The sequence below is a fragment of the Neomonachus schauinslandi genome, chromosome 10 (assembly GCF_002201575.2).
Source record: "Neomonachus schauinslandi chromosome 10, ASM220157v2, whole genome shotgun sequence".
Lineage (NCBI taxonomy): Eukaryota > Metazoa > Chordata > Mammalia > Carnivora > Phocidae > Neomonachus > Neomonachus schauinslandi.
The window spans coordinates 72,668,162-72,692,271 of NC_058412.1; the positions used below are offsets into that span (position 1 = coordinate 72,668,162).

General features: G+C 51.0%; 1 protein-coding gene across 1 annotated transcript in view; it reads right to left on the minus strand.

Moving 5' to 3' along the window:
• Nucleotides 1–240: 240 nt before the first annotated feature.
• The window catches only part of EPAS1 (endothelial PAS domain protein 1), an 80,823-nt gene continuing 56,953 nt past the window's right edge, over nucleotides 241–24,110 (minus strand). Inside the window, exons 6-16 of the mRNA XM_021701296.1 lie at nucleotides 23,864–24,069; nucleotides 14,686–14,792; nucleotides 9,490–9,637; nucleotides 8,597–8,811; nucleotides 7,135–7,316; nucleotides 6,573–6,683; nucleotides 4,745–5,235; nucleotides 3,897–4,023; nucleotides 3,510–3,627; nucleotides 3,047–3,214; nucleotides 241–2,504 (exon numbers count right to left, since the gene is read on the minus strand). Coding sequence (XP_021556971.1) covers nucleotides 2,353–2,504; nucleotides 3,047–3,214; nucleotides 3,510–3,627; nucleotides 3,897–4,023; nucleotides 4,745–5,235; nucleotides 6,573–6,683; nucleotides 7,135–7,316; nucleotides 8,597–8,811; nucleotides 9,490–9,637; nucleotides 14,686–14,792; nucleotides 23,864–24,069 — 2,025 coding nt within the window. The 3' untranslated portion in view covers nucleotides 241–2,352. The remainder of the gene's footprint in view (nucleotides 2,505–3,046; nucleotides 3,215–3,509; nucleotides 3,628–3,896; nucleotides 4,024–4,744; nucleotides 5,236–6,572; nucleotides 6,684–7,134; nucleotides 7,317–8,596; nucleotides 8,812–9,489; nucleotides 9,638–14,685; nucleotides 14,793–23,863; nucleotides 24,070–24,110) is intronic.

Here is a 24,110-nt window from a genome sequence, read left to right on the forward strand (position 1 = left end):
CCCAGGATACGAGAAAGGGCCCAGTGGCAGACAGAAAACTAGGCGGAAATATGGCTGATCCAACAATGGCGCCCAGTCTTGAGCAGGTTCCCCAGCGTTCATGTTGCTCTCTCCTTCCTGTCGGCTGGCCTCCATTGCCTCACAGAGCTCGGGGTCTGTGTGCGTTGTCCGTGAACTATTTAATAGAGGCTTTACTTTACATCGGTGTAGCCTGTGACAACTCTCCACGAAACAAGAGCCACCAGCACTGGTAGGATCAGAACACTTTAATAAGATATCAGTGTCAAAATACATTTCCTTATAAAGTTAAGCTCCTCTATAGTAATGTTGTCAGTAGGAGTTTGACAATACAGTAATGTTCATGAACTCGTTACGTTGACAGGTAAGGTTAATATGAAGCTTGGAATATTTTTCAGAGTGTTTTAGTAAAACTGCAAGGGTAAAATGCCCTTAATGCTGAGGCAACACACACAGGAAATCAAACACCAGCGTTTACACGTCAGTAACCCTTCAAGTTCTGCCGCCGTGCGTGGGGCCAAGCGGTGGTGCTACAGTGTGATTTGGTCAAGGCAGTGACCAGGTCATTTTTCTCCTAGATTTCTTTTGAACTTGAGTTTTTTGTTGTGTTTTTGGCAATAAGTCCATCCAGCTTTACCAAATTCTTGGCCTGCCGTGCTTTGTGTGTGTTTCTAGAAACTTCCTCATTGTACCCAGGACAGAAGAGCTCCATGTGATTGGTAATTAAAAACCGAAAGGTATTATCCCTCTTAACCAGTGGGTTATAAAGTGCTCTGAGAACACTTGATTTTCAGTGCTTCCTACCTGTGTAAGTCACTTCAGGTGACAGACCTTGGGGAAGGCCTGAGGCTAGGGGCCAACCAGGAAGTCTACCTGCTGCTCCTGGCAGGGCCACCTGACAGCAGGCGGAGAAAGGGGTGCGGGCCTGGTCAGGACCAGCTACACCCCCTTTCCGCACCCCCAGGCCAGCTCCATGTGCTCCGGGCTGGTAACTGCACCATTTCTGAATCCTCACTTTCTTTCCTGAATTCCCACTGAAACCATCCCATGGTAATTCTGGAAATATCCAAATGTGCCACGTGAAAGACCTTTGGAGTCCCATAGCTCAGTGCACTTGAAGGGCTAGCAACAAAATCTGAAGAAAAATTAAAGCACTTCCCCTCCCTTAGATTCGCCCCACCCTCACCCCATAACATGCCATCAGACCCTCTTGGCAGCAATAATAATATACATACATACATACATACATAATACATATAGAACATGAGAAGACAGCTCGCAATGCTCCCAACACTTCATGATTCCACGTCTTGGATTGTTTGTCACGCCCATGGCATATCCCCAGAGCAAAAAGCCAACAGCGAGAGACCTTGAGCAGAGCTAGGCCAGGCCCAGGGGAGTGCCGAGCGATTGCAGTGTCAGCAACACCAGGAGAGAGAAAACCAACACCTTATGAAAAATATCTTAAAGTGATTTTGTGAGCAGGATTCCATTTCCATTTCTAAGTTTTTAGCTATTACAAAGTACCCATATATATGATAAACACATTAACCCAGATATAAGTTTTCTTTAAAAAAAAAAAAAAACAACTCAGTTATGTTTTTGAATAATAATCAACAAACAAATCCACCCAATGCGGGAGAAGAACCCCAAACAGTGAGGGAAAAGCCACATTGCGCAACCTTCACAGACAACCACATACGCTGGAGTTCCCCCTTCACATTTCTTTTTCCCAAAAGTTGTGTCAAGATTAGAGCTAAGGTAGGCTTAAGAAGAGAAAAAAGATGGAAATTTACCATAGGGTGATTAGTTTTAAGAAAGAAAGGAGAAGGGCTTTGAGAGGAACAGGCCACGAAAATCCAGCTTGGATAGCAAAATTACTTTGTTTCTCTTTGGCAACAACAACAACAACAAAACCTTTTTTTAGTTAAATGAAGCCAAAGCTTTCCCGACAAGAGAACAGACATAACACAAAACTCGTTAGTACGGATACTGTGTGTGTGAGAGAGCAAGACAGAGGGACCCATGAATAATATAAATTAGAAGTAATCGAAGTTGGGGAAAGAAAAATCTTACGAAATTTAAGAACATGTTCATTGACAGAATAAAACACAGCAGGGAAAACGGTGTATTTAAAAATACAGCTACTTAAGTGAGCATCTTTAGAAAAAGGCCACTACTTGGTGACGTGGGCAGGTTCGCCAGGTAGGTACATCTTGTAAAGAGTATGTTGGTATTAGAGATACCTAGTTGCAAAAGTAGACGTAGAGTGAAGCTGGCAGGGCGGTCCGGGCGGGGGGGGGTGGGGGTGCCCGCCCAGGGGGGAGCCCTGGCTCAGGTGGCCTGGTCCAGGGCTCTGAGGAGGTCCCCTCCTTGCAGGAGCGTGGAGCTTCCTGGCACCGGAACATTCACCTCACAGTCATATCTGGTCAATTCGGGCAGCAGGTAGGGCTCAAAGGAGGGCCCGAGCAGCCGACTGGCCATGCCTGAAAGAATGGTTGGTACCGTGTGTTTAAAGCTCTCAAACATTCCAAAAAGGGTCTCTTCCATAAGAGGGCTTCTGGGATGTTTCCCCCAAGCCACCGATTATATTCATGTCAAATAGCAACCCTTCTGGGATGGTATCTAAGATCTGTAAGATGGGAACAGACACAGACAGTCCAGGGTAGAAGGGGGGGGGGGGGCGTCCGGTGGCTAACCCTCCCAGAACTCTCCAGGCCACCTCGTGGCAGCGCATTCTCTGTGCATGTCCTCAGCTCAGTTCCCGCCCGAAGGCAGAGCGATGCCCCTGCTGTGAAGGAGGCAGTAGGCAATATGGTACCCTGAAACCCTGAGCAGAAGACATGGGCTTGGGGACTCGTCGGTCCATAGAGCCCTGGATGTCCCTTTTAGAACTCTGGGGGCAGACGGCATGCAGCCCCTGCTGTACTCTTTCTGGGAAAGGCAGCTGCCCTCCAGGGCGGCAGTCCCCTCCTCATCCTGAGCTGAGCCCTGCTGCCCGGAGGTTCCGGTTCCCGAACGCACTCACCTGACACCTTGTGAGCCGGTGGCAGGCTGTAGTCCTGGTACGGAGGGGCGTAACACTGGGGGGGGAGCCCCCTCTTGGCGTTCTCCCCAGGGGTCCCGGCAGAGGGTGGTGGTGGCAGGTGTCTCAGGGGTTGTCCGAGGCCCCTCATGGGATTTTGGGTGAACTCGTCTGAAAGCCCAATGCCAGCAAGTGAGGGCAGTGCCAGGCCCAGGCACGGGAGAGACTGAAACCCCCCCGAAGCCCCCTTCCTTCACAAAAGGTAGCACTTCCTGACTCTATCATCTGAGCCTAGTGCGAAGAGGGAGGTGGGTGTGTGCCCGGGGGCGGGGGGGCGGCATGGGACCCTGTCCTGTTTGGCCAAGGCTCAGAGAGGCAGGCACTGAGACTGTGGAGGAACCCAGAGGGGCCCCTGGATATGCTGTCCCCGCAGCCCCCCAGGAGGCCTGGGCCTGCTGCTGCTTACCACTGGGGAGGTTTGCGCTCAGCAGTTTGTCGGGCATCAGAGGGCAGTTCACGTTGCCCCTGAGGCTCTTCATCCTTTTCCACACCTGATGCGAAGTGCTGCTGCCTGACGGATCGCCCTGGATGTAGAGGGGAGAAGGCCAGAGAACCAGGTCCTCAAACGGAGTCGGGGGTAGGGTGGGCCTGCATGGGGGCTGGTGTGCTCTCTGAAAGGCCCCATCCACACCTCTCCCCGCTGCCCCCGGCAGGCTCTCTGGGCCCTCACAGCCACTGCGAGAGTTTCCGGGCCGGCCGGACCTCCGCCCTCCACCCTGTCTCCACACCCAGCCCCCCCCCCCCCCCCCCGGGCTGTGGAGGGAACCCAGACGGCACCAGGCAGGTGGCTCACCCCGCTCACGTCGTGGAAGGCTTGTTCCTCATATTCTCGCTGTCGCTTCAGCTTCAGCTTGTTGGCCAAGGCTACCATGGCTGGGCTCAGCACATCCGGGCCTTGGGGCCCAAAGCCCTTTGCAGACCTGCCGAGCCCAAGAGAGGGAGCCGTGAAGGAGTTGGGGGCCCCACACCCCTCCTTGCCCGTGCTGGCTCAGAGTCCCAGAGGAGGCACAGTGGGCTTGAGATGCTGATGGTTCACGTGACCTGTACCTCCCTCCACATCTGCCCGCCCGCCCAGCTGTACCGGGCAGCCTCATCTGCGGCTGCACAGTGGGTGACGCTGGGCTTGAAGATCTCAGTCTTCCGCCCTGTCGCTCCCCGGAAACGATGGGCAAGCGCCCCAGGGAGCGAGAAGCCCCGGATCGACCACCGTGACTCGGCCCAGTGAGCGCCCCACGGGTTGACACGGGCCTTGCTGGGGCGATGGGAGGAGCCCGGGGAGGCTGCTGCCGTGGAACCAGGTAGAGCCCACGGGCAGGGGAGAACAAGGGCACCATTTATGCTTTTCTCAACCAGGGTTCCAGCAGAGAACTAAGAGAAGAGTCAGTCAAATGCTCGTGTGCATCTGTGCCTCGGCTGATGAGCCCCGGTCTGCAGGGAGACACTCAGCAGGCCCCTTCTCTCTGCCTCGGCCCTGGCAGAAATGTGTCCTCACAGACCTCGGGGTGAGTCCCCCAAGGCCTCCGCCCTCAGAGCACAGGGAAGGCTGTGGCAGGGGAGGAACAGGGAGCCTTTCTGGGGCCCCAGGGCTCCCCCCACCGCCTGCCGTGGGCGCCTCTGCTGACGCAGCCAAGGGAAGCTCACCTCTTCTTGAACATGCAGAGGTGAGGTGAGGTGAGGGGGGCGCCCAACAGTGATGGCCCCAAGGACTCCGCGTGCTGATCTGCAGCAGGCCACTTAGTGGGCCCAAAATGTAATGGTGGGTCAGGGGGCCACTGGGTGTTGGATCTGCCTCCCATGGAGGAGAGAGGAGTGCTGGTTTGGCCACAGCACGGTGGCAGTGACACCTTACTCCCGCCATCAAAGAAGATGGAGGACATGGGCTGGTGCTCAGGCTCTATCTTCTTGCTTCCCAGCTGCTGCTGATACTTGTCCAGGAGGAAGGGCCCATGGGAGGCCATCGGCGCCAGCGGCTGGAAGAGGTTCGTCATGGTGCTGAAGCAGTGCTGGGGGGTGGACTGCGGCTTCTCCGGCAGGAGCCTCTCTTCGGGGCAGATGGGACTGAGCTGGAAGTCTTCACCGTCCATGGGGATGTAAGGTGCCAGGGTCTCCAAGTCCAGCTCACTGAAGTCCGTCTGAGACAGAGCAGAGGCAAAGGCGCGGTGAGGTGGGCATCACCTCGAGAACACTATTCCAGCCCCTCGTCCATCCCTCACAGCCCCACCTGTGCCCTCCCTCTCCTGCACCCCTTCCCTTCAGCAGTGTCCCTCCCTTGCTCTAGCACAGCCTTTGATCCCTGTGGCCCACCAACAGAAAACTCAGATTTGTCTCTTGGCCTGGGATGCTAGCCTTTCCGGGGGTTTGCCCCAGATCTCCACGCTCTACTCGGTGGTCCCTGCACGTTCCCCATGGGTGACCCTGCCTCACGCCACCTGAAATGCCTTCCTCTCTCCTGTCCAAACCCCACCCTCTCTCCTGTGGCCCGCCCGTGGTGTACACAGTGGCTCGTGGGGAGCCAGGGACAGCTCTGTCCTCCTCTCCCGCACAGGCGTGAGCACAAAGTGCGTGCCCCGGCTTCATCTGTGGCCTGCTTGTAGAGTAAGAGCGCTCTGCTGGCAGAGAGCCTTTCACAAAAGTTCTCGGGCATCGTGCTTAAGCTCCCAGTGTCCTGACGGGCACCACGGGGTGTACCCAAAAGCCCACGGCAAAAATGATGCCCTCGCTGGTGGCGCGGGGGCAGTGTGCAGCTTAGTGCTGATGCACTGCATGGCACCGTGGAAGAAGAGAAGCAGACAGAATCAAGTCCTGAGTAACGGACCCCTCAGGAGTTCCGAGGAGAGAGCAGGAAGGGTTCAAGTAGGGAAGTTGTGCCGAATTGCAGGAGTTTGCACCAGGCAGGCCGAAGAGACCGGCTGAGCAGCAAGGGGATTTGTTAGAAGAACTGGAACTAAGACAAAGGGGGCCTTAAATATCCACCCACTTGGTCCCTGTTTTTGTAATTTTTCAGGAACACCAGTCCCTTTCAAGGACACTGCCCATGTGCATCCCTGAAAAGTTGTGTGTAAATGAAAATCTGTCAGAGGTCCTTCTAAGATGCATTTAAAATAGAAGTTGTTATTCCAGAATCCTAAGATGAATGTGTTTGTGAGGAGAGTAATTGTCCCTTGTGGTTTATAAACCTCTCAAAATTCTGGATCTACTCTTTAAACATAGGGCTTCTTTAAGAAAGGATCAGGTAGTTTGCTTTCTTGGTGCACGTGAAAACCCGGCCTCAGTAAAGAGTGCATGAGCTGGATGGGCCTGCAAAGCAGAGGACAGAGGTGGGAGAAGGGGACTAGCCCAGGCTCCACTTCCCATGTAAGATCAGGACCTTGGCCAAGTGCCCCCACTGGTCTCTGCAACAAAGGGATGCAGCTGCAAGAACGGGTGCGAGCCTTCACCACCCACCAGCGGGCAGGCACGGCCCGTCTACCTGGGTGCCGCCCTGGTCCTTTGCCTCTGTATCCATGGTGAAGAGCTTCTCGATCACTTCAATCTTCAGATCATCATTCAGGGATGTGTAATAGTCTCCGGGGCTGCTGGGCTGGGGGCCAGGAAGGAGAGTGACCAAGTCAAGCTCTCACCAGAAGTCCAAGGTGAAAGGAGCAGTACATTCCTAGACTCCCAGATTCATCCCCAGTCTGAGACACAAGTATGTGGACAGGGACCCCTCCTTACGAGAAGGCTGTGGCCAGCGGGGCTCCAGAAACCGTACAGCTCTCTGCCCCGAGCAGGACGGTGACGGCCCTGCCCGGTGCCTAAGCTACGGGCTCAAAGCTGTGTGCCACTCAGCCCCCACCTTCAAGGAACTTAGCATTTAGATGGGGGTGCACACAGTGAGAGCACCTGGCTGTAACAGCGGGCAATAAGTGTCCCCACGCCCCTAGGGGACTCCGGGCCATATTCCTAGGTGGGCCGTCTACTCGGCCATCCTGCAGCAGCCAAAAGGGGCAGCCCACCCTTTCCATGTCCGCACCCCAAGGCGGGGTGCTCACCGTGGAGCAGCTGCTGCTGCTGCTGGCACTTGGGGTGGCGCTCCCGGAGGCCGCGGCTTGGGGCACGGTGAAGGCGGGCAGGCTCCCCGGCTCGCTCTGGCTCCTCGGCTCTCTGGGCCACGGCTGGCTTGGGGGCAGCAGGGTGCTGCCGTAGGATGAGGCCTCCTCGAAGCTCTGGCTCCCTGTGGAGACAAGGGCCTGGCTGGTTACCACCCATAACCCCTGGCCTTACCTCCGGGCACAGAAAGCCCAGAGGGTGCACGGAAGGTCCTCAGAGGGTCGGAAAGCATGCCTGGGGCTTTCAGTCTCCGAGGCCCCGCTGCAACTACGGGCCCCGAACCGGGACTGTGAGGCAACGAACTGCCTTCCTTGGAAGGGAGCGCCCTTCTGGAGCATTTCCTTGTCAGAGACTACAGGCACTAGGGCCTGCCTCCTTGACAAGGGGTCGGGAATGTCCCCGAGGAGGAGGTTGTAAGAGTTCCTCAGTCCTGCCACACACAGGGCCACTGCAAGACTTCGCATCCCGGGGCCACTGCCCTTTTCCCTGTGTGGCCTCTCCAGAGCACTTCCAAAGAGGCCAAGCGAGTGTAGGGTGAGCAAGGGGAGGTGCTGCTAGCCCTGGGGCAGGCACGGGAGGCTGGGGAGGGTGATGGGGGTCACAACCTGGGAACAAGGGGCTTCCCAGGTACACATCGAAGGTGTTTCCAGCATGGGAGGGGGACAGGGCCGAAAACTCTGCCTGGGGCCACACATCTGGACATGCCAACATTTTAATTTTTTAGAGAGCGTGTGCACAGGGTGGGGGGAGGGGCAGAGGGAGAGGGAGAGAGAATCTCCAGCAGACTCCACGCCCAGCACCGAGCCCAACATGGGGCTTGATCTCACGACCCCTGAGATCATGACCTGAGCCGAAATCAAGAGTCAGATGCTTCACCAACTGAGTCGCCCAGGCACCCCGTGGACAGGCCAGCATTTTAAAGAAAGAGTGCATATAAGGGCTTCATCCTGGGCCAGCATCTTTTCTCCCTCCACTTTTCTGGAATTATTTCTCCTACCATTTCAGCCTGGCCCTCTCCCTAAACGAGCAATCTGTCCTTTAAGGCCCAAGGGGAGAGCCACCCTCTCTGTGAAAACACGGCAGTGGCCTCAGAGCATCTCTCCTGCTGCCCCTCCTCCCTCATGTCAGACTCCCCCTGCCTGTGCTGCAGAATCCCCTGGCTCCTCAGGAGAGAGCCCCCAAAACCCCCGCCCGTTTGGCACTTTGCAGAGTCCGAAGTAGGACCCTCTTACTCCGCGCCAGATGGCACTCAGCACAGAGTCTGGCCTCCGACAGAGGATTCACAGGGCCAGGGAAGGGGCAGGGGTTGAGGAACCCCTAAGCCAGGGAGGCCTGTTACAGTAAGAACCTCCTCCCCACCCAGAGAGGGCTGAGCAGGCCCCTGTTCAGCTCAGAAGCACCCACCGAAATCCAGAGAAACGATGACATCTCCTGCAGTGGGCGCTAGCTGGGCTAGCTCCTCGGGCTCCTCCTTCAGCTTGGTGAACAGGTAGTTACTCTTGTCAGACACCGCCACCTCCCCACTGCTGTCAAAGATGCTGTTCATGGCCATCAGGTGGGGCTTGAACAGGGATTCCGTCTGGTCCATGGAGAATACCACGTCGTTCTTCTCGATCTCACTGATGGGATGAGAGGTGCTTCAGACCTTCCACATTTTCTAGCAAAATCCTGTTATACCCCCGGACATATGGAAAGCCAGATAGCCAACCCTCTCAGGCGAAAACATGGGTGTGGACGCCGTGCCAGCACTTTGTAAAGAACCACACAGTGAAGTTTGGAATCATGGAGGCAGCAAGCCCGAGCATGCCCTCCAGATATGGATGTCTCTGGGCGTGCACTGCACTGTGTATGCAGGTGTGAGGGCTAGGTTTTCGTTTTACTCTAGCGGTGACCATCTCCAACTTTCTCCCCAGGCACTATGGAGTGAAGCTGTTACATCTTCTCCCCGGAAGCCCAAGCAATCTCTCTTTCCTTGTTCCCCGTTCAGAAAATACTCATTAAGTGGCAACTATGCTATCTGCCTCCCCACGTGGGTCAGAGGCATGACACAGATGACAGACGGGGGGGCGGGGAGAGACACAGACAAAAAACCAAAATCACCGGGAAGGGGCAACCCCAGGTGTCCTACAGTTACCGAGACAGCCATGAAAATCCTGTAGGTCCTAAGGACTGGCACAAAGAGCTCGCAAGAGGCAGTGCGGGGGCTCGGGCAGGTGTGCGTTCCCTCGGCCTGCTGCCCTCAGTCTGGGGAGCTCAGGCATCCTGCACACCCCGCCCTGCGGCCCTCACATGCTTACCTCAGGACGTAGTTCACGCACATGATGCACTGGGGCTGCAGGTTGCGAGGGTTGTAGATGACTGTCCCCTGGGTCTCCAGCCATACGTAGCCCCCGTGCTTCGCAAGCATCCGGTACTGGCCACTCACCACCTGCCCTTTGGTGCACACTAGGGGAGGAGAAACGGAGCCTGAGGTCAGGGAGGCTGGGGAGCGAGACCTCATGGGGAGGGCGGTCTACGGGGAAACAGACAAGACCGGGCACCAGGACACAAGGACCTCCTCATGACTTCTTTCCTCTTCCAGATTATTCTAAATGCTCATTTAACATTTCTTTTACTGTAAGAAAGCACTGGGAAGGTGTCCCACATTGCCCAGTCCAGAAGGCTTCATCTGCTCCCATTAAAAAGGAATCAATAAATCTCTTTAAAGTCTACTAATGTTAGAATTTCTGGTAGTTTTCCGAACTGTCCATCTACTTTCATTCCTTGGGAATTCATTCTTCAGAATCCTACCTCCGAACTCCTCAAATCACAGAGAACTGGAAGAGGCATGATGGAAGCATTAGGAAATCTTGCTAGCCTGGGGACTCTGGGAAAAGCACAGTCCCTCTTAGCTTTGGTTTCCTCCTCTGCAAAACGAGGTGCGGATAAAAATAATAGTAATGATGATAATGCTCCTTATTAGCTAGCCGGCATACGACAGCTGTTCACACTGAGGACCACATCTGCCTGGCTCGCTGATCAGGTGCAGAAATGCAGACTGAACGTCCTGGACAAACGCTGTATAGGAAAAGCCACCTCTTACCCGGGACTGTAGAGAACGTTGCGAGGGGCCCCACGGGAGAATATCCAGATTCTCAGTAAACAGGGAGAATTGCACTCCGTTCTCCCGGTTGGCTCGGGGGCCACCTCCCCATTCACCAGGCTTGCGAGGCTGAGGAGGGCAGCTTGGTTCCTACTAAGGCCGCTTGTGGTCCTTTACCTTTATGTTCTTCTGGGCACATTTTACCCACTTCAAAAATGGAACAAGCACCTACCTCCAAGGTGCAGGAAGTAGTAACTTACTTGTGTGCAGTGCTTTGCAGGGTTCAAAACTGCCTCAAGATGAACTCACTGCTGCAAAGCAATTAGGACTGCCTGGCACATAAGTCGTCCGTAAGGATCAGTGTTACCATCAGCTCGTGTAATTCGCTATGACACCATGAGGTGTCTATCACGATTCCATGTTTTACATCTGAAGACACTGAGGCTGAGAACTCCCGGGTAATTTGCTGAAAGGGCCCCTCAGTGGAAACAGTAGACAGGATCACAGTCTAAATGTGAGACTCCCAATCTAAGCTTTCGTGGTTTGGTTTTCATTTTTAAAATCAACTTCAGTGAGGTTTAGTTTACCTTCAATTTAAAAATGCAACTACTTTAAGGACACAGTCCAACGAGTTTTGACAAATGTATATGCGACTGTCACCACAAAGGTAAACAACTTTCCCATCAGTCTGCCACCTCCAAATTCCTTAGGCCTCCTGCCAGGTCATCCCCATCGCCACCCCTGGTCCCAGGCTACCCCTGATCTGGTTTCTGTCACTATATGTTGCTCTTCTCTCCATCTGCATATAAGCGGACTCATACAAGAGCATGTACTCTTTTGTGTCTGGCTTCTTTTCACTCAGCATGTTTTCCAGATTCCTCAGGGTGATGCAGGTATTCGGGGTTTGTTCCTTTTTATTGCTGAGTTGTATTCCATTGTATGGAGGTACCATAATTGGTTTATCCATTCACCTGTAGATGGATGTTTAAGTTGTTTTCAGTTTTTTCGGTTATTACGAATAACGCTGCTATAAACATTGGTGTACGCATCTTTGTATGGACACATATTGTGGGTGTAGCTAGGGGGGCGGTGGCCAGATCACCGGCTCAGTACATGCTTCCTTTGTAAGAAGCTGCCACGTTCTTTTCCAAAGTGGCGTATCACCCTAGTCTAGTCTTTCTGAACACAATACTGGGCCGTAGAGAGGATAGATGTCACCTGCTTTGGACATGAAGGAACTAAGGCCAGGGGGACTGTGACCTGCTTAACATGACGCAGGACAGGAGCGATGCGCTCTGAGTGGGACAATGGCACTCCCAGCCCCGCACTCTCTGGCTACGACTCCCAGGCCGCCATTCACTGGGAAGCCTCGATTTGCTGTGTCTGTGGTCCTGCATTGTCATGGGCCCCTCGGCCAAAGAAATCACTGCTGTCCTCCCTGGGGGGAGGTGCCCCACTGAGGCCCCCTTGCTGCAGAGAAACAATTCTTGCACAATTTCAAGTGCCTGGAGTTAACTTATTTAGACGGATCTTAATGCAGACAAAGTTCAGGGCTCCTATTCTTTTTGATTAAGCAGTACAGCGAGCAAAGGTCTTAACTGCATTTCTAGTGATTGCAGGCGAGGGCCTGCTCTGACAGTACAATATAATTACGTCTGCTTTCTAACCATCTGTTCATTAATGCCAGCCTTGGTGAGGGGCCTGCTCCTTGGCAGATAGGCCGTTTATGGCCTTTAATCTTGTTTTCCTAAGAGCACATAATGTCCTCACACAACAAAGAGAAACCGCCCCCCCAACTCTCCCCAGCCCCTACCCCCGACAGTAACGATGTATAAATTACTAATCCATTTGGAAATGATGGCTTTCAATTATCTAAATCTGGTTGGAGGACAGAGCTTCCCCACTCATTTCGACAGTAAACGTTCACAGGCTAAAACACACATTCGTGTGGAAACTCAGGATGCTGGTGTATAAACCTGAACTAGCCTCCAAGTTGGACCTCCAATTATCCCGCCGCATTAGTGTGAGTCTGTGGTACAACTTTATTTGCACAAACCCAACAACACACACACACACACACATAGGTGGAGAGACAGAAATAGATGCTTCTGTTTTAGCTGGCATTAACCCAATTTCCAACCCACACAGACTTCCCTTTGCTGGATTTGGGTTTGCAGGCTGGGTATGAGGCCGCTGGCTCAGGGCAGCTTTACTTGGCTCCATCAGGGGAAGAAGAGAGCCTGTGATTTCTCTTTGGGTGTGAATTACCTTTAAGTGTGCCTAATGTTTCAATATATGGATTCAATAAAAAGCACCGTATTTCCCCCTGGAGTCAGCAGGAAACTGATATGACAAATTTTTATCCCAGCTCTGTTTTAGGGGTCAAAGATTTTTAAGGAGGAGGAGAAAATCCTTTTTCTATGCCCAGCGAGAAGTCATCATTTTTGTTCCTTTTGATAGCAGTTTCCTCAGCCCTTCTACCCCAGAAGACAGAGTATAATACTGTCCTCCAGGAATTCCCAGAAACTTTTACTATTGTCCCCTGCTTTGACTTCACCCTTGGCTGAGGAAAAAAGCTGGACTTTTCCCCAATTTTACATGTAAAGGAGGAAAGGCCCAGAAAGCCAGGCCCTGGGAAATCCGTGGGTCAGCTGGGCCAGAGCCCAGGTCCCAGAGTCACAGTGTTGGGATGACTTTGGGAGCAAGAACTACTGAGTAACAGAAAAGCATGGGGAATCCCAGCATGAAAGCTGGCACCACATCCCACAGTTTCAAAGCTGGGGCAGGCTAGGGCTGGGTCACATTCACGGGCACACGAAGGCACTTCACCTCCCTCCCGCATTCTCTGGGTCCCCGAATGGGGCTGAATCTAGGCTGGTTGGTTGGTTGTTTTTTTGCCAACACTTCTCTGAGATATCATAAGGGGCCCTCATGTACTGTTAGCTCAAACCCCAAAGCCGTGAGGAAAAAGCAGAGAAATTAGAGAAGATTCTCACTCCATCAGAGGATATGAACTGCGCTCACATACAGTTTACGGGGTTGCTAATCTGTTGGCTGCTCTGAACTCAGCTGTCCTAACCTTAGGATAGATGATGGATTTAGAAATGGTGGACAGATAGCAGCATCTCCATTTTCTCCACTGCCGGCCCAAGACCAGCAGGGCCACCGGCAAGCTTGTTAGACTTACCTTACCCATTTTTAATCCTCCTACAATCTTCTTGGCACCTCTGTCTCCACCACTGTCAGCACTTATTTTGAAGCATTCTTTCCCAGATATGTGTGTTGCCCTTGGGTTTACTGTGGACTTAGTGCCCACATTTTATCAAACGCTATGCTAGATACTGAGGCTAAAGAGATGAGCCACCTGCTCCCACAGAGTTCACAACCCTCCTTCTCCTTCCGCTGGGGAGCAATCCTATAAATTTCCATGTCCCCCAGTGGGCCAAGTATAGGGCTATCGACCCAGAGTCCTTGCATGTTGACGGGGGGCATGGACTCAAGGATGTCTTGGATCGCCTGCAAACAGGAAGGCTGCATTGGGAATATGGCCAAGTGAAGGCACTAGAATTGCCCTGTCCTGTGGGGTAGCCGCTAGCCAAGTGTGGCAATTTAAAGTAAAATTAAATTTTTAAAAATTCAGTTCCTCAGGTGCACTAGACATTTCATGGGGACTATGCAGATGTAGAACATCTCCCTTGCAGAAAGTTCTATTGGACAGTGCTGTTCCAGGATCCTTTCATAACTCAGGTTTTCTTTCAAAAGTTGCAAAGCACAGTGTCCATGTGCCACTGCTGGTTTGCCTGGACAGCCTCGGACTGAGTTCTCTGACCCAGCAAGTGAGCCGCTGGAGAACCGGGGCCTACCTCAACACATCTGTGAAGCTGCTGCCCTTCTACTTTCACCTGTTGAGCCCCACCCTCCCCCATCCTTCAAGGTCCAGCTCAAGGGCTCTGTGCTTTCCTTTCCTGAACTCTCCCAGGTCTCCTCTTCTCGGCTGTACCTGCTTCTATAGCCCACAACCCAGTTGACTATGTGTCCTCTTGTGTTGCTCTCTACAGGGCTGTCCTACAGGGTTGTGCCAACTGCTGGCCGCACGGGGCGCTGGGTGGAGATGGAATGTGGGGACTGAGATTCAGCCCACCTTCCACTGTCTAAGCTGCAGGCCGTGGTATGGGTGTGTCCCCTCAGAGGAAGGGGCCCTTTTCCTAATTTGCGTGAAGTTGTCATCTGGGCTGGTGGCTGCCTCGGATCTCTAACCATCCTGAGGGCACAGGTCTTGTCTGCCACACAAGATGGTGGCTCTGTGAAGGAGGGAAGCAGGTCTTCTCTGGTCTCACTGGTCACACCTCACTCAAGGCCATATTCCACAGATACAAGGGAGCCACAGATACAGGGTGCTCCAGGAACTTACGGTTCTGGTGACTTTTGGTCATGTTCTCTGAGTCCAAAGCATGGTAAAACTCATAGGCTGAGCGGCCAAGCAGCTCCTCAGGGTGGTAACCAACTAGTTCTGTGATTCTGAATTAAAAAAACAACAAATCACAAAAAACAACAAATAAACAACAACAAAAAAACCCAAGCATGTGGGAAGAGAGACTATATGAATGTGGGCAGGGACTCAAGGAGCTAAATCCAGAAGGTGTCCTCTTGTGCAGGAAAATGCATACATTCAGATGAAAACACTCCAGGCTTCCTGGTCATCCCATTCATCCAGGTTAAAAAAACATGGTGGTCAAGCTGCAACTGTGGCTCCACCCAACCCCTACTCTTCCTGCACTTCCTGAAATCGTGTTTGGAGAGTCAGGGGATTCCCTATCCCCCACCTCCAATATACACATACACCCACCAACCCCTGGAAGGGTCTCTCACACCCTCCACCCCCTGGTTTTTGTCGAAGAGGGAGATCCAGGGAGAGCAGACAATCCGCTTGATGTCCACACAAGTGTCCCAGGACGGAACAAGAATGAAAAACAGAGTTCTAGATCACCAGATCAAGCTTATGTTACTACTGGGGGATACAAATGAAAAGTGAAAATGGTGTCGTCTCTGTGGGGAGGAGTGTCGAGACGACCTTTGTGTGATAAGCAGCAAGTGAGGAGGAGCCCCGCGCAGGAGAGCCCGCCCTGTCTGTTTGATCTTCACTCCTCTGAGTACTTTTCCTCAGGTCCTGCCTGGTGACCTCAGGTACTTCTTGCACATTGGGCTTGCCTTCCATGGTATTTTACCTGCCCCTCCCCATTTCAAGGAAAGGGGGGTGGGGAGGAAGTGCTGAGAGGAAGAAATATAAAATCAAGGTATTAGAAATGTGCTTCCTCATTACACTCCGATAAATGGGCAGCTCTGAAACGATAGGGCCCGGCCGTCCCAAATGTCCCTTTCTTCTTCCTATAACGTGTCTAGGTTTCATAGGAAGCGGACAGAAAACAGACAAATGTGGAGAACCATGAAGGATCACTTCACACTTAGGACTCTTTGCTCTGTATCAGAATCATTAAAATAAAGAAGCCCCACCCAAGAACCACCAGATTAGCCACTTTCCCACATCACACCTAAATGTCTTATAAGCTTTGCTGTCTCCTGCAGTTTTTCTAATGGGCTCATTGTCTTGTTTACTTGGACTACCACAAGTCACAAGTGTTGCTATACTCTTATGATTATGAACTCTATCAGAATGTATGACTTCTGAGTCCAGCCCTGTCATTTATCCACGATGGAAATTAACAACACAGAAGGGAAAGCAAAAGCAGAGAGCAGAAGCAGGGTCTCCTTGGTTTCCTGTCCCTATTTTCTCTCCGCTCCAAAGGACCTCTGCATATGTCTGCCAGAATAAATCATCCTAAAATAGGATGGAAATCCTATTTCCCTATTGCCCCACCCCATTTAAGCATCTACAGCTTTCCCTATTACCAACTGCTATCGACCACTATTGTTACCATGATCCAGAGTAAATACAGTCCACCTAGCTTCCAGGACCCTCTGGAATCTGGTCTCCAATTTCCACGCAATGTGATTTTGGCTAACCTGCAGCGTGTCTTACATCCTGTGCCCTGGCAGACCGCTCCCCTCGAAGTTCCCCACACCTGGCAAACCCATTCTTGCTGCAGAGCATTGACATTGTCTCATCACCCCTCTTCTCCAAGCCCCAATGACTGCAAGGCTAGCTCATGGCCTGACCCTCTCCACGGAGCCCTCTCATTCCGCCAGCCCTCAGCGACGTCTCCTTCTCATGAAGCCCTAATAGGCAAACCCACATCACAGAGAATTACCCACATCCTCAGCTGCCAACCCCTGAACTCAGGGACCACTTCCTTCTTTGGCCTTCCCTACAAGGGGTACTCAGTAAATACCTGAGTGGCTGACTGGTAGATCTAGTCTCTCTTAGGACCCAAGGTACAACCAGAGCCCTGCCTCCCCCAGCACTGCTAAGGGATCTGGGCAATAAAACTTTACTTTCTCTCCTAGAACGTGATTAACTGTTAATGCATGTCAGTGCGCACGTGCACACACACGCATACACATACACACACACACACACACTCATGCACACAGCTCTCAGTGGGACCCCTCGCGATATTCAATCCATCCTTTCTTCATCCTGGAAGTTATGCCTGGTGTTGGCGTGGTCAGAGAAGAGAAAAACTCTCTGCCTCAGTGAAACTTAGGGGTGAAAGACTTTGTCAGACAAGGGGCAGCCCAAACGGGCTGAGCTGCTTAGACCTCAGCCGATTCAGCCTGGTAGAGACTTCCAGCGAGATTCCAGTAGTTTGCTTGCTCCAGCAGGCTGGCCTCAGACCAGGAGGATCTGTCCCCTCACCTGGCCTGGAGCAGAGAGGTCTCTGAACTCATGTTCCTTGGTAGCCTGATCCTGGGGCTGGTGCCCAGCGGCACCTTAGCGAGGTGGAGACTGGGGCAGAGTAAGGAGACGGTAGAACAGTGCTGGCCCTTCCTTCTCTGAAACCAAACAGCTTTCCTGTCCGGTCCAGTGCCTTTTGAGCTTAAGCCTGGGAAGAGGAATTGTACCAGCGGGGCCTGGTGACAGTGAGCTGGCCATTAACAGGCTTGATGATTTGCCAGATACATTGCTTCTGTTCCCGGGCAGGGCTAGAATTTTCTAGAGACCCTCCAGAGTGAGGCTATTCTGGAAAAGATATGGTACCACTCCCTGAAGCAATGAACTTTTCTTTCAAGATTAGAATCTTTAAAATGTTCAAAGTAAATGTTTATTATAATCAGCCTCATAATAAAACATTTTTAAAATCTAATTACTGTACCAAGCATTCAAAGGCACACAATGGGCATGTTTTGGAAGTGCACAAACAAACCTAGATTTCAGAATTGCCAGCTCGCTTCCCAGGAGTGGCCTTCATTTATCTTGTCAACTAAAATAAATATTTAATGTCTCCTTCTTCATTCCTTTAAACAGACTACTATAAAAACTGGGAAATACACATACCCCAAACACAATTGAAGAACGTTCGAGTTGTCAAACTTCACAAAGCCAGGAAACCCCAACTTGAAGCTAATGGTCATTCGCCTCCATCTGCAGGCATGCAGACGCCAGTTGGGAGGCTAATGAACCCGGCTTGTTTATAGGGTCAGCTCCTACAGCACACAAGGGCCTTCCCTGCTAATTTCCCCGGGTCCCAGAGAAGCCTGCGGAGCTGGGCTGTGATAACAGTTTCATCTGCTCTTTCCATCAGGGGCAGGGAATTTTTCTTTCTTTCTTTCTAATTAAGAGCCCTGAGTCACTGGAAAAAAAATCAGTCTGGGGTCACCCATAAATTTAAAGTCAACTCAGTAAGGCTGTTCTGTTTTCGAGAAGTGGGAAATGTAAAAGGGCTTCATTTACCAGATTTCAGAAGCAAGAATAGAGGTCACTCTTGAACAGTGAAGTGGAAGAAGAAAGAGATCAAGGACGAGGTGAGGAGAGAGATGTAGACACCGACGGGCAGCTGTAGGAGGTCGAGAGAGACGAAAGAGGAAGAGAACAGAAGATACAGAGGAAAAGGGTCATTATGCTCTGAAGTGTTACGCCGAGTAAATATGCGGGTCAGACCACCGGGCTTCGGACTTGAGAATTCGAGATGTCCTCCTAACGTAAAATGATAGTTACTTATCCTGCAACTGTTCTTTACCGTTAGGTGCTCAGAGGCTCTTTTCAGCATGGATTCCCTGTGCCCGAATGCCAGGAAGGAAACGGTTCTCTTGGCTACAGTGTCCATGCCCTTGCCTCAACGGGCAGCGGGAGTCCAGCAAAGGCCTAGCTAAGACGGCTCGCCGCTCTTCCCGGGAGAGCGCCAAGGCGCAGGTGCACGCGGGACCTGGCCGCCGCATGCGCGGACTGCCACCACCACTGCCTACAGTCAAGCAAGGTCTGGCCGAGGCTTTTACCCCTGCTTCCTACACCCGTGAAGGATTTGCTATGTCAATTCATCATGTCAACAAGATGGCTAGAAGAGTACTTTAAACTCTTTAAGAGGATACAAGTTTTAAGGACTTTGTAACCACCTGTTTTCCAAAGAATGCATTTGCTAATTTTCTGTGCTTATATGAAAGTCTGCTTTCTTTCCTTCTACCCTTCTCGTGATGGTCTCTCCCGGGCAACAACCTGATGCACCTCATTTGGGTTTCTATAGGTGCTTATGAGCCTTGGCACAGCATCTCCTTAATCTTATCCAGACTAGTCACTCACTCAGATTTCAAGGCTTTCTGCTATAAGCCCTGTGTTTTCTTCACATGCCATGTGCGTACATGAAGTCTATAAAACCAGCTCTGTGGTTCAGGGGCAATCCATTTTCATCTTGTTGGGGTGATGTGTTACAGGTGTCACAGGTACTTTATACCCAGGAAGACTGCCCTGGCTCAATCCGGGACCGACCCTGCTCTGAGTGCCACCAAATGCCACAGCTGCCCGCACATGCAGGAAGCAGAAGGTTGCCTTGAACCGTAGCAAGAGTGGAGCAGATCATGTAGAAGGAATAATTTTTGAATTATGAGGTCGATAAAACCTTGAAATAAATTGCAAAGAGAATTTGTAGAGCTGCCTCTTCCAGGAGTATTTGGAGCAGACTAGACAGGATAATATGTAAGCATTTCTTATATATGTGCTCAAACTCTGGGTTGATTTCAGAACACTGCCATTTGGAAGAGACACAGATGCCCAAGGAGAGCACTTAAAGTTTCTTCTAACTCAAGGATCTAGAGAAATTCACTATACCTTCTCATATAAGACGTATGCAGAAAGGCTAATAATGTGTAGATCTGCAAAAGTATTTAGAATATACTATATAGGAAACTAAAAAAGTACATGTAACGTATTAATCTGAAATATCACTCTGAATTTTAAAATGACACCCATCCTCTACAAAAAGGTAAAATAAAAATAATTTATTAAATGTATCTCCTTATGCAATGAAAGTGTATAATCTTTTACTATGAATTTGCCTGAAGTTAGCCTATCTTCTTCTCAGATTTCAAAACTCTTGCCTTCCAGGTGTTTTGATGTGTGTTTATCGTACAACTCATGGCTCCTTATAATTTTCTTCACTGGACTTCTCTTTATGATCCCCAACTCTTCTCTCACTATTATCTGTACTCTTCCCGACTTCTTTGAATAATAATTCATCATAAATTTGAGCCACAGAATTTGAAACGCAGGCATCTTAACTTATCCGATTTAGTAAACTTCTGGTATTAGTATGCCCTATGTGACCTCAATCCAACGGCAAAACAGGGTTGCCTTCAGCTTCTCTAACTGTAAAGATTACATGATCCGCTTTGTTAATCTGAAATTTTCACTGTTAACCGTGATACCGTTTTCTCCCTATTGATACCGATCCTCTCTACACAATCTGCATGGATATTTTATTTCTCAGAAACAGGAAGACTCCTACAACTGATAAAATCACAGTGGGGTTATATGAATCACGCAGCCAGCCCCATCCTCCCTGATACCCGGCTGCCTTCACAGTAACTCTCTTTCGCCACTAGGTGGCACCTCCACATGAATTTAAGAACCACCCCCATTTTAGAGTTAAACTATTGGGAATAACCTCTCTCCCCCTTTTCAGGGAAGGGAATGCTCTATTTTGTACCATTCACTGTGGTTCATTAGGTGGCTGGTGTCTCAATATCTAAACTCTTGGAAATCAGGAAAAAGCTCTTTTACTTCTTTGATATAATGGTCTCTGGCACAGGATTAACTAGGCACAGAGCACGTGCTCAGTAAATACCAGGTTGTTCACTGGTTGCTCAGTACTTTAGGAAAGGGAGTAGAACGGCTCTGTGAATCATAAATGGAGACAGTTCATCATCGATCACAGTGATAATCAGGACATCCTCCTTTAGCCTTGCCACCACATTGCTCCCCTGGTCAAGAGCAGTCAACCACATACACGTAAATGTGACAGACGTGAAGTGTCACAGAATTTACTTTTTAAAATGTTTACTATGTTTTAGATAATTATTAGGAGACCTAATACGGTCCTCTGACCCTTGATTAAGAGGAGCGGGGGGCGCCTGGGTGGCTCAGTCGTTAAGCGTCTGCCTTCGGCTCAGGTCATGATCCCAGGGTCCTGGGATCCAGCCCCGCATCGGGTTCCCTGCTCAGCGGGGAGCCTGCTTCTCCCTCTCCCACTCCCCCTGCTTGTGTTCCTGCTCTCACTATCTCTCTCTGTCAAATAAATAAATAAAATCTTAAAAAAAAAAAAAAAAGAGGAGCGGGACAAATGCATTCTGAGTCACCTGCATGCCTTTACTCAACTCCAGATGCTCCAGAGCTGGTTGTTTCAGCTTCCGGCGACTCTGGGAACCTGAGAGTTCAATGCAAGACCACAGCCTGCTTTTCTCTCTTCTGTTTTATTTCCCTCCCCTCTCCATTCTCCCTTCCCTTTTCTCCATGACCCTTTTCTTTTTTTAATTATGTCTGTGGTCTTCATACATTGAAGAAAAAGTGCTAAACTGGCTTTAAAAGTGATTTTGTGGATTCCAGTTGCCTTATATTTTCATCAAATTCTTTCAATTTTCCTTATGGGAGAGTAATCCCCTTGTAAGAAATCATCACCCCTCAGTGTGTGTTAGATGTCATCAAATCTAGTGAATTCCTAGATTTAACGAAAATGGAAAGCACTCCCCCCTGATTAGCTATCGTATGTAAGTGTTGGTTTTTGAAGCATTGATCTTAGAAGGGTATTAAGGAGACAGAGAGAGACAGAGAGAGAGAGAGAGAGAGAGGAAAAGAGAGAGAGGGAGGGAGGGAGAGTGAGAGAGGTAGGGAGGGAGGGACAGAGAGAGAGAGAAGGAGGGAGGGAGGGACAGAGAGAGAGGGAGGGAGGGAGGGAGAGAGAGTGGGCACATGTGTGCACACCTTACCCCATTCTAATGAAAGCGAAAACAAAACAAGCTACCAAACCCAAAAAAATCCCAGTCTTCATCAAAGCAATAGAGAAATAGCACTTAGGGATTAAGGACTTAAAATAGTCACTTTATAAACTGTCTAAGCCCTGTCTGTGCCCTTGTTAACTAATCTGCTAATCGGTTAAACACAGCTTCCGTGAGGCACAGCATTCTGTGTATTTAAGCGCCTCTGCCTTCATCCCTCCAGCACCACCAAACTCCGAGTTGGGGCCGTGTAATTAGGTTTCTTGAAAGGCAGGATTTTGCTGAAAATGCAGTGTGTCCAGCAGCACTGAGACACAGTATCGCCCTCCACACCCTGAGTCACAAAGTCCTAAGTCACAGGTTCGCCCAAGCCAGTACTGACTGCCGGCAAGCCCTGAGCCAGATGAGGCAAGCAGTCCGCGCGGGGGTCTCCCCGTTCCGCGGCCGCTTCCTCTTCGCCCACTGTTGGGACAGTTCCTCCTGTCTTTGTCCCCTCTTCTATCCCAAGCAGCACTGCTTTCAGGAAATGACCTGAAATTCACTCAAAACAGGTAATGAATGGAGGACAACCTCAGATTATGCTTTCCAGATATTTTTTTCCTGCTTTTTAATAAGAATCAAAGTCTTAAGCTTAAAAAAAAAAATGCCTGTCTTCTATGAGCTAGAGATGGTAAGTCATTTTCTCAGACTGCAGGGTCTCCCCAGGGCTGTGGGGCCACTTGAGGGCTGAGCTTCAGAGGTGCTCGCTCCATCCCCAGCACCACAGCCACTGCTCCGGGCTGGATGAAGGTGTCTACAGTGCCGCCCCATCCTCCAGCCAGACCTGTGGGCTACACAGTGGGATTTCCCGTGGCATTTCGAGAGCCTAGAGAGGGGTGCACATTACAGAAGTGTGTCTGCCACCCACAATGTTCATTTGAACGCAAAGTCTCCATCTGAGGAATGACCTTACACACAGAATGGATTTCTCTAGTGCCTGCCTTTGGGACAATCTTTATCTCCAGTCTTCATCCTGATCCCAATAACAACACTATTAAGCACTGTAATCAATGCTGTGTCAGAGTTCCAGGACAAAAGTCTTCATATGTGACATCTTCTCCCTATGAGGTTAGAGCACTTCTTTCTACTTAGAGACTGACCTGCTGCCTGGGTCCTGGGTCCTGGCACATGGTGGTCAAAACGAGGGGACAGGAATGACTCAAGGATCCTAAAAGTCCTTCGACTTTGCCTCGAGTGGAAGCCAGTTCTTTTTTTTTTTTTTTTTAAGATTTTATTTATTTATTCATGAGAGACAGAGAGAGAGAGAGAGGCAGAGGGAGAAGCAGGCTCCCAAGGAGCAGAGAGCCCGATGCGGGACTCGATCCCAGGACCCTGGGATCATGACCTGAGCCGAAGGCAGACGCTTAACCATCTGAGCCACCCAGGCGCCCGAGTGGAAGCCAGTTCTAAGAAGGGGCACGTGCAATCTTAGGTACTCTTTCTACAACTTTATAATAAAGAACAACTTGCAGTAAGAATCACTGCTCATGCCAAACATTTCCTATTGAATTTGAACCTAGGTCATCTCGCCAGAGTTGATACTCTGAACCACATCACTGTCCCGCAGGAGAATTCCAGTGGGGCCTGGTTTTGGGGGTTAGAATCTAGCTTAGTTTCCTTTATCAAGAAGCGTTCAAAATTAGGCTAGCAGTGGCTGGAATGGAGGTGACAGAGGAGCAGCAAAGGCTGAGAGAAGAGCTCATTAGTGGAAGAGAACAGTGGAAGTCGTGCAACCATGGGGCAGTTTCCAGGCCAGACCCCGAAGCTCCCAGCCTGCCTCTGAAGTGCGAGTGCTGAGGGAGATCGCCAGACTCCGGTCTCCTGGGGATGGAGACTGGCCTGGAAGTTCCCTCAGGAGCCTGACACATATGTAGAGAACTGTGTACACACCACAACAATCAACAATGAGCTACACAGCAGAACTGCTCTGGTGTCAGCCCCTGAAGCTGCCTCAATGGGGCACCACCATATATGGGACCAGGAGCCCGTGAGCTGCACTGATGGGGTGACACAGAGACACATGTCCACAAACTTGTACCTAGCAATGCCCAAGACCCATACCTTTCCCACGCGTGCGCACGCACGTGCGCGCGCACACACACACACACACACACACACACAGAGGCAGGTAAGACAGTCCGGCCACGGCACACACACTCCCGGGCCCCCACCTGTCGTCACAATAGGTGAACTTCATGTCCATGCTGTGGCGGCTGAGGAAGGTCTTGCTGTCCAGGGGGATGTCCATGTGTGATGGGTGCTGGATGGGTTCGCACATGATGATGAGGCAGGAGAGCAGGGGCTCCTTGTAGCTGCAGAGACCACTGTGAGGGGGGCAGTTGTTGTACACCTTCACCTGGCCAGTGCAGTGCAAGACCTGGAGACCAGCCATGGAGGGTCAGACGCGGGGCCAAAGAG